Source organism: Cebus imitator, unplaced genomic scaffold, assembly GCF_001604975.1.
Source record: "Cebus imitator isolate Cc_AM_T3 unplaced genomic scaffold, Cebus_imitator-1.0 Scaffold71, whole genome shotgun sequence".
Classification (NCBI taxonomy): domain Eukaryota; kingdom Metazoa; phylum Chordata; class Mammalia; order Primates; family Cebidae; genus Cebus; species Cebus imitator.
This window is the reverse complement of record NW_016107386.1, coordinates 2,292,543-2,302,803: the sequence shown is the minus strand read 5'-3', so window position 1 is coordinate 2,302,803 and position 10,261 is coordinate 2,292,543. Positions and strand designations below refer to the sequence as shown.

At 39.8% G+C, this 10,261-nt stretch overlaps 1 protein-coding gene across 1 annotated transcript in view; it reads right to left on the bottom strand.

Annotated features, from left to right (window-relative positions):
- OGA (O-GlcNAcase) overlaps positions 1 to 10,261 on the bottom strand; it is a 36,042-nt gene that overhangs the window by 8,845 nt on the left and 16,936 nt on the right. Inside the window, exons 7-12 of the mRNA XM_037739563.1 lie at positions 9,965 to 9,981; positions 7,859 to 8,163; positions 6,373 to 6,986; positions 5,124 to 5,298; positions 1,713 to 1,798; positions 642 to 746 (exon numbers count right to left, since the gene is read on the bottom strand). Of these exons, the coding sequence (XP_037595491.1) occupies positions 642 to 746; positions 1,713 to 1,798; positions 5,124 to 5,298; positions 6,373 to 6,986; positions 7,859 to 8,163; positions 9,965 to 9,981 (1,302 nt within the window). The remainder of the gene's footprint in view (positions 1 to 641; positions 747 to 1,712; positions 1,799 to 5,123; positions 5,299 to 6,372; positions 6,987 to 7,858; positions 8,164 to 9,964; positions 9,982 to 10,261) is intronic.

Below are 10,261 nucleotides of genomic sequence, written 5' to 3'. Positions count from 1 at the left end.
CCCAGACTGGAGTGCAATGGTGCTCAGCTCACTGCACCTCCGTTTCCAGGGCTGAAGCGATTCTCCTGCCTCAGCCTCCAGAGTAGCTGGGCTTACCTGGCTTTTCTTTTTTTGCGTTTTTAGTAGAGACGGCACTTCACCATGTTTGCCAGGCTGGTCTCTAACTCCTGACCTCAGATGATTTGCCTGCCTCGGCCTCCCGAAGTGCTGAGATTACAGAAGGGAGCCACCATACCTGGCCCTATTACTGTCTTTAAACAGTCTTTCTTTTTTACTTTAGCTAACTGTCAGCAGCCTGTAGATACTTCACAATTGAAAATTATAGAACACTAATGTTTTAGAGAAAACTACTCAAGGACAACACATAATTTAGACACATTAACTATTCTGTAACTACAACTCTCAACACATTTCATCTCATTTTCTCAAGGAAGAAATTAAAGAACTTGGCACAAGATGTTAGAAGTCTCCTTAGATTCTTCCTTAAATTTCTCTAGATACACTGAATGTTTTAGTGAACTTTCTCCATCTAAAGTTTGTAGTTTTAAGACAGAAGGATTCTTTTCATTAGTGAGTTCAATGGGAAGTTGTAAGTGTGCACCATAACCATATATCAAGTTGGTAGGTAAAGAGACAATTACCTCATCTTTAGGAAAATATGGTCTGATAGTATAAACTTTGGAGGTAGGAGTCAGTGGAGGTGGCTGAAAAAAGAGATCATTTGCCCCATCAATTGGCAGCAAACGCTGTGGGAAGGAAAAAAAGGAGATGGATTAGTGTTGGGAAGGTATCCACTTCTTTAAATGAGTGTGCACTGCAGATTACCAACTTATATTAACTGGCTACTGCAGGCAGACCTAAAGAAGAGGGATGTACTATGCTTTACTAATATAAATACCTCTTTGCTGGGGGAGGGGAGTGCTTCTGAATAGAAATTACCAACTCTGAGTTACAGCTTTAGTAGCATATTAATGGAGATTTAAATTTACAGTAAAAACAAAAACAAAAACAAAAACAAGCCTATTTCAATCATGACAAATCTTTTTTTTTTTTTAAACCTATCTTAGATAGACCATCTCTCTACTATAAGATGGCAGAACAGAATGTCAGGAGGAGAGGTTTGGTCTGAAGAGGGTTATCTGTCCAGGAGAAGCTTTATCCCCAAAGCAATGCGCTTCAGTTTGCTGTGCGCAGCAGAGCACCTGTTGGGGGGAGAAAAGTAGAGCACCCAGAAAGTCCATGAACAACTTCAAACAGCAAAAAAACCTTCGTATTTTGTTCAAATTTTAACGGACATTCTTTCAAGCACATTATGTTTATAAAATAACTGGATAAATATCCAACAGCTCTTTCACCATTTATTTGCATAATTACCATCTTTTGCTCATGGAGTTTCCACTGGCAGACAAGCATGCGCGCATTGTGCATTGCGGGCGCAGATTAAAATGCTGTGCGACCTGCAAAGAAACAATGTGAAGTGTATACCTAGAGCCGCTGCGCTTCGCAGGCGCGGGGGGGATTGGCAGCATCTCCTTCAGAAATTACTGTGAAAGAGGAGGAAAATTTGATTTAAAAATCCAGCTATGTAACTAAATTGAATTTGGGACTAGAAAGCCTTCGGCAGACCAATCCTTCCAGCCATCTGATGCGCAACATAAGGTTTCTCATAAAACAAAGAAAATGTCAATTCAGTTGTGAATTCATATTGATACCTGGAACTCTCCTGCTAGACCACCTCTAAAGGCCCAGGGTTCTTGGTCTCCAATTAAGAATTGTGCTGAAGAATGACTACGACACCCTGTTGAGATCAGATCCAAGCGGAGAATGTTACGAGAAAGGGGATTTCCTGGGGTCTCAAATGTCCAACAAACTGACAAACACTTCGTGGAAATAGCTTTCTAACAATAATCAGGGTTTCAGGGCAAGGCTGTGATAATAATTATTATTTTTAAAAATAGTAATGACATTTCGATACTAATGTTCCTTCCTCCAACTAATGAATAATCAGCATTATCGTTCTACTCTGTAATTATCGGAAGGAAAGTAAGTCCCAAGTTTGTCTGGGTCAACTTTATATATTCCCTAGATATAGCTATACAAATCAAGCCAGGTGCTTGCTCTGTCATAAAATTACAGTGACTATAAAATGAATGACAGATAATTAGACACTTTATTATTACAGCCCATGAAGGAATTAAACCTGTCTGAAGTCACATTTTACATTTTGAGGAAGGGTGCAGGAAAGGGAAAAAGGGCAGGGAGGAGGATTAATCTTGTCAGAAAACTAAGGTCAGCAGAATAAAAGAAATTAAGTTGACAAAATGAACACAATGAGAATAATTTTTTTGGACAAAAACAATCCAAAATCAGACTTGGCTAACAATAATACCAGTCTGACAGATTCTGAGAACTAAGGAGAGTCAATTGATGTTACTCTGTCCAGAGCTAAACATACTTTTCTTAAAAGTATGACAGTATCTGGTTCCTCTGACCAGCCATAATAATTTTTGCGATGCACTGACCATACACATGGAACACAGAAGTCAGTATCTAGGTCACCATTTAACCAACTTACTAGGCAATAAAGCTGGCTAACAATAAGAGATAATTAAAGGCAAATGTTTGGAGGCCAAATCAAAATCACTTGCCTAGTCTTCTGACAAGATAAAGCAGCGCAATATAGTTCTTTTCCATTGGAAGACAGCATTCTACCTCCTGTTCAAGTTAACAGTCTCATCAGTACAAGATATAGTGTGCTAGTCAGACAGTCCCAAAGCAAACCAATTTTCTGTTAACAATTCAGGCCCACTAAGAGATTATATCTGGTTTGTCATGTTTTAAGGGTAGGGGTAACTTTTAAAAAACATAAAATGTAGTATTTGTAAAACATGAAACAGGGTCCAAATTTATAAGAGAACCTGTCCCATTCCATAACTCAGTGTAATTTACACTGCAGGAAAAAACTATACCTCTCAAACTTTAAGATCAGCCAATTTCCCCTACCCCCCACTTTGAGACTACAACATAACTAGCACTTCCAACTATTACAATAAAAAGCTGCATGTACGAAGAGCTGTGTAAATGAAAACATGGTTAATGCCTCAGTCGCTGCGCAAACGTGACTTCAGTTCATGTCTACAGCCCTTAAATCTACCTGAGCTACCTCACAGACAGAACCTTTCAATTTAAACTAATTAATCATGACGCGCTGTGAACATCTGCCGCTGTCCATCCAATAGTAGTAGACACTTGTGCTGAGGATTCTCCCATCTGTACACAATGGGGAAGAAGATAATAGAAGTCATTAGTAATCAAAAGTACTGCATAGCCACATTGTTTAAAGGACTGAATGCCAGCTGGACTGGAGAGACAAGGAAAAGGAAGGGTTCTAATCAGTTAACCCCTGAAATTACTACATAACCACTGTCGTGAGCTTTTGTAAAGCTATGTGGATGCCAAGATAATTATTTAAAACTTATAAAACATTCTAAGATGGGGTGTCCAATGTTATAGCTTCCCTGGGCCACATTGGAAGAACTGTCTTGGGCCACACATAAAATACACTAACGATAGCTGATGAGCTTAAAAAGAAAACACACACACACACACACACCTCACACTGTTTTAAGAAAGTTTACAAATATCTGTTGGGTGTAGGTTGCACAAGCCTGCTATAAGAGCTTGGGATTGTAAAAGAGCTATCTGTATAATTTTGGAAAGCTTCCACCAAAAATGCTTCGTGCAGAGATAAACCCTGAGAAGAGAAAGAAACAATACTGTGTATAATCAAGAATTCAACTTTTAATAATTCTTAGAGGTTGAATATCACGTTTTCTGTAATATAGTCTCAAGCTCAATAATCCAGATTTCAGGTTCAAAATTCCTAAGGGCCTTAGAAATTTAAGTTTAAATCCCTATAAGAATTAATTATAAGAACTTGAGCAGAAGCCTGGAAGGCAAATGCTGTCATCCAACAACCAATATTGAGGTCTGAGCCGAACGGTAGATGTCACCCATGCACAAGAGCTACAGAGCCTTTTAACAAGAAGTCAAAATACTCTCTTCTACTTGTTATATACAGCAATCCAGAAGAAATTCTTTATTTTACAATTAACAATCAGAAGACTCTACTTTTATATAACTAATTAGCTGTATCACAGGGAAATTTGTTATTTTTTAATATTCAAGAGCCCAAAGGTATACAGGCGGAAAGCAGAAAATCTCACTACTACCTCTTTTTACTATAAGCTCACGGTGTTTCAGATATCTATTTCACAATCAAGACTATGAAACCCATCATAGTATTTGTGACTACTATGAAAACTATGACATGTCACTCAGCCTTGCTGCCTGCTGTGTGCTGTTATGTTAAGTCCATTACATATTCCTTATAGCTGGATTGAAAACCTGAAAATGAAATGGGGTCCCTAGAGAAACTTGGCCATGCTGGTGCTTTTTACCAAGTTTGACAATTTCAAAAAAAAAAAAAAAAAAAAAATTAGCGTTCAAAGGAGACATATAAAAGTCCATTTAATAAAGCAGAGATTTTTAGGGGACTATAATTTCTACCCCTGGTAAAACCAATACTTGGTAAAAGGATAAAGAAAAAGCCATGTGAAATAATACTGAATAGCACCAGAATAGCCTTCCACTAAGCTCGCATGCGCACAGGGCTGGGAGGATGGCTTCCTCTTGCCAGGCCCCTTAGGTCATTTCAGCAATTGTTCTGTTAAACACAGCATTAACCTTACCAAGACACAACAAGCAGCAGTAAGCTTAGAGTCATATTTCATAGTGTCTCATCTCCAAATCAGGTAAAAGTGGTATACAGGGCTCCATCCAGAAAGCATTCAGTCAGAGCAAGTTAAAGTCAGTACTTTCTAACATATTTTTAAGATACTTAGGCTGAATTAGCCCAAGGGAGAAAAATTAATGTGCTTGATGTATTTACTAAGACTTGCATCTCAAGTCTTCAGTAATCCCTACCTTTGAAAGAAACCTAGGCAAAGAATGTAAAAGACTTGTAAAAGTGCCAATTCCCTAAATGTTTTTCTCCCTGTGGGATAATTTTTTTTTAAGGGACAATATATTTGAGGAGAAGAGATTATTCCTGGTGCACCTACCTAACCACTGTACAAAAGACTTCACCATAGACATTATACTCTTGATATCCCAAACATAGGAGTACATGTCATAAAGGATTGTCCTGTTGGCACAATTGGAGAGCCGAGTGAACATTCCCATCACTAGTCCACACATCTCTTCAAACTTGGCCGCTCGTGACCGCCATTCTTCAATCTATGAACATCAATAAAAAGACTCAAAAAGTTGCAAATTTAACAAAATAATCTGAGACACAGTTATTCATTAAGCTGTTTAAGTTATCAAGTACTGGCAATTTTGTCCTAACCATTAAAGTATCACCTTGTATCTCCCCAAACTGACAAATATTCCTAAAATAATCAACACTGACTTTTCCTCATTCTTAACTAGTGGGCCAAACTATCATACTGAAGGTACCAGATTTAGCAGAGTCTACATCCACTTTAAAGAACATATCCTTGGCCAGGCATGGTGGCTCACACCTGTATCCTAGCACTTTGGGAGGCTAAGGAAGGTGGATTGCCTGAGCTCAAGAGTTCAAGACCAGCCTAACCAAGATGGTGAAACCCCATCTCTACTAAAAATACAAAAATTAGCTAGGCATGGTGGCAGGCACCAGTAATCACAGCTACTCAGGAGCTTGAACCCAGGAGATGGAGCTCACAGTGACCTGAGATTGTACCACTGTACTCCAGCCTGGGTGACAGGAGGGTAATTGTCTCAAAAAACCCAACAACGACAAAAAATACTTTTTAAAAAAAATTTTATTTATTTGTCATTTTTGTAGACAAACGTCTCTCTCTGTTGCTCAGGATGGAGTGCAATGGTGCAATCTCAGCTCACTGCAAACTCTGCCTCCTGGGTTCAAGCGATTCTCCTGCCTCAGCCTCCGGAGTAGCTGGGATTACAGGTGGCCTGCCACCACGCCCAGCTATTTTTCGTATTTTTAGTAGAAATGGGGTTTCGTCATGTTGGCCAGGCTGGTCTTGAACCACAGACCTCAGGTGATCCGCCTGCCTTGGCCTCCTAAAGTGCTGAGATTACAGGCGTGAGCCACCACAACACCAAGGCAGGCGGATCACCTGAGGTTGGAGTTCGAGACCAACCTGACTAACATGGAGAAATCTCATCTCTATTAAATAAATAACATATTCTAAAACATGGCCAATTTTCTATCAGTTACAGTATACTCATTTAAGAACCTTCTCCACATTACCAGTATGGGGAACCACCCAGGCTTCAGCAGCAAGGTAAATTAAACATACTTACTTTTTCAGAGTCTTTTCCTTTGCAATTGACACTAACAACACTACTATTTGCTCGAAGCCATTGAAATTCCCGTAACATCTGTGCTCCTTTGGGTCCATGCTCATAAGGAAGGTAGAACAGATCAGCAAGTAACTGCAAATCCTCCAGGGTCACTGGTTCCGCAGTGTACAAAGGCTTTTCATTTGGACCTGGCACAAACTGCTCCTTGTTTGTCTGTTCATCAGTTTGCATAGGAGCAATGTCGCTGATACAATCTTCCTGCATGGACATCTCTGGGGATTTTGATTCAGCTATGCTCTCTTTATCAGTGTCCATTGGTTTCAATTCCTCTGCCATTTTTGCTTCGACAATTTCATTCAGTATTTGATTGTCATTCTTGTGGTCCGTTTCTTCTTGTTTTTCCACCACCATGTCCATGGGTTCTTCATCAGACTGTTTCTTTTCTTCTTCCTTGGTCAAAGTTGTAGGCTCACCACTCAAGGCTGCTCCCTGGCTCATAATGGGCTCCTGGTAAACTGTTGTTACTACAGTTGTGGCATTTAAAGAGGGTGCTGCAACTAAAGGAGTCCCATCAACTACACTTGCTTTAGCTCCACTGTGTGCAACCTGCCTACCTACAAAAAGAAACATATAAATAAATAAAATGGTCACAGAGATAATCAGAATTAGAGACAGAACACATTAGATTCAGAAAGATGCGTTCTTATCATATTTGTTAAGTGGAACCTCGATTTTAGATCCAAATTAATTTGAGCTCTAAGAAAAATGAGATTTCTCTACATCACTAGGGATGCAGGAATGGAAGGGGGCTGGGAGGTAATAAACATGCCAACATCTATTATTACATTCTCTTTTAAAAATTTGTATTCAAAAACACTTAAATTACTTCAAAAAAGATGGGAGTCTCATTCTGTTGCCCAGGCTGGAGTGCAGTGGCGCAATCTCAGCTCACTGCAACCTCCGCCTCCTGGGTTCAGACGATTCTTCTGCCTCAGCCTCCCGAGTAGCTGGAACTACAGGCACGCACCATCACGCCCAGCTAATTTTTTTGTATTTTTAATAGAGACAAGGTTTCACCATCTTGGTCAGGCTGGTCTTGAACTCCTGACCTTGTGATCTGCCTGTCTCAGCCTCCCAAACTGCTGGGATTACAGGCGTGAGCCACCTTGCCCAGCCTTTTTAAGAGAAATCAGCATTCCATCAAGATAAAAGCTATTTAAGACCGAAAGTAAGATTTAAAAAACCTTATTTTCTAGATTCCCCCAATTTCATTTAATTTCACTTTGCTTAATGGACCTAAGATAAGGCACACAGCAGTGTTCTTTTTGAGATGGAGTCTCACTCTGTCACCCAGGCTGGCATGCAAGTGGTGCAATCTCGGCTCACTGCAACCTCCGTCTCCCGGGTTCAAGCAATTCTCCTGCCTCAGCCTCCCAAGTAGCTGGGCCTACAGCTAACCCCCTTAATAAACAATGGTCAAACTCACTGCTGTACTGATGAGGCACACCAAACTCTTGCAACCATTCTGTTAAGGCTAGCTTTAGAGCCATCTGTGGACTATACAGTACATCAGTTTCAATATCTTCATCACTGCCTTCATTTTCTAATTTTATCTGGATGGATACAGTGCTATCTTCACTGTCATGAAAAAAAAAAAAAAATAAATAAAATAGTTTTGATTTATAAAAGCCTTCTGAGAAACAAGAATAAATACAACTGTCGCAGTTATAACCACAGAAGCAAAGAACTAGAAACAGAACAAATCTTAAACACAAAAAAGCAAATAAGATCCTTCACCAAACCATTTCATCTAAGATAGTAATCTAAATGCAATGCTAAATGGAGAATCCCAATTAAAATAAGAAATATAAATTTTAGTATCAGTGGAAGAGTCAATCTTAAACGTCCACTGAGTACTGATTATTGGGAAGTCAAGGTCAAAAGTACCATGCCTTTTGTATAAAGAAAACATTGCATAGCCTTCAGGAGCTTGTAACTTCATTATTAATAAAGGCAGTGAGGGGAAAAGAAGAGATCATCAACAGAGACCCACAAATTAGTGCACATAAGGCGACAAAGCTCTGAGCCAGGATCATGGTAGAGCAAAAAGTCTGAATTCTTGGCTCTGTACTTAAAAACTCTCTACTCTTAGCTTTCCTTATTATTTTCTGCATATGTTCCAGGTTTGCATAGTGTCTGCTACCCCTTAATGTGTTCTATGCTTTGCCTTAAAACATGTAGGAATTAAGTGCCATGTGCACTGACAGCACTGAAATTATATTCCTAATTTTTGTTTTTTATTGGGGACAGGAGGATGACAATGACTGAGCCAAAAGGGAGACATTAATTCAATAAGCAATTCAAAGCAGGGATATAGAACTGAGAAACAGACCACAACTATTAATATTACTACATAGCAACATCATGACACTTTAGTAGCCGAAAATGGGCCCAAATTCAGGTAACTTCAAAATTTCAATGTTTAGGCCAGGTGCAGTGGCTCACACCTGTAATCCTACCACTTGGGGAGACCAAGACAGGGAGATCACAAGGTCAAGAGTTGGAGACCAGTGAGACCAACACAGTGAAACCCCATCTCTACTAAAAATACAAAAATAAGCCGGGTGTGGTGGCGTGCGCCTGTAATCCCAGCTACTGAGGGAGGAGGCTGAGGCGGGAGAATCACTTGAACCTGGGGGATGCAATGAGCCAAGAATGTGCCACTGTACTCTAGCCTGGGCAACAGAGCAAAACTTCATCTCAAAAAAAATAAAATTTTTTTCAGTGTTCAGTGTTTTTTCACCTCCAGCCCACAAGCCTTTAAGCTCAGCAAACTCTCCTCATACTCTGATCCAGCTTAAAAATCTGTGAAACCTCTTGGCGAAAATAATCACTCTCTCTTCTATGTTCACACAGCACTTTCTTTGTAAATAACTGTTACAATACTTATCACACTATAGTACAATTGCCTATAGGCCTTATCCAACACTAGGATGTTTCTCAAAAGTAGGAACTACTTTATTCTTTGCCACCTCAGTGCCCATGAACATGCATCTGCCACCTAAGATTATTTAAATGTAAATAAATCAACAATTAGCAAGCATCTTAGTTAGAACTCTATTTGAGATTTTTCACAAATTTAAAATTAGTAAGCCAATGTCTGACTAAAATAAGACTATGTTTCATTGGGCCAGGTGGGATGGCTCAAGCCTGTAATCCCAAGCACTTTGGGAGGCCAACGCGGGTGGATCACCTGAGGTCAGAAGTTCGAGTCCAGTCTGGCCAACATGGTGAAATCCTGTCTCTACTAAAAACAAAACAAAAAATAGCTGGGCATGGTGGCACATGCCTGTAGTATCAGCTACTTGAGAGTCTGAGGCTGGAGAATCACTTGAACCTGGAGGCGGAGGCTGCAGTGAGCTGAGATTGTGCCAACACACTCCAGCCTGGGCAACAGAGCAAGACTTTGTCTCAAAAAAACAAAAGTACCATAAATGATAAATGTAAGCTGAATCTAAATGATCTAAGTGACTCTGATTAAGATTATCCCATCATCTAAAATACTCTTTTCAATAAAATTGCCTGAAAATACATTTTATCAGAATGATTCTAGCAATAACAGAAACACTTAAAGACTATCTCCTCTGGTACTCAGACTTCAAAAACTGAATCACATTTTATTTATTTATTTTTATTTGAGATAGGCTCTTGCTCTGTTGTCCAGGCTGCAGTGCTGTTCCTGGGATTACAAGTGAGCCACCAGGCTGCTTCCAACTTGGAAGGCTGGGGCAGGAGACTCACTTGAACCCGGGAAGGAGAGACTGCAGTAAGCCGAGATTGTCCCACTACACTCCAGCCTGGACAACAGAGCGAGACTCCGTCTCAAAAA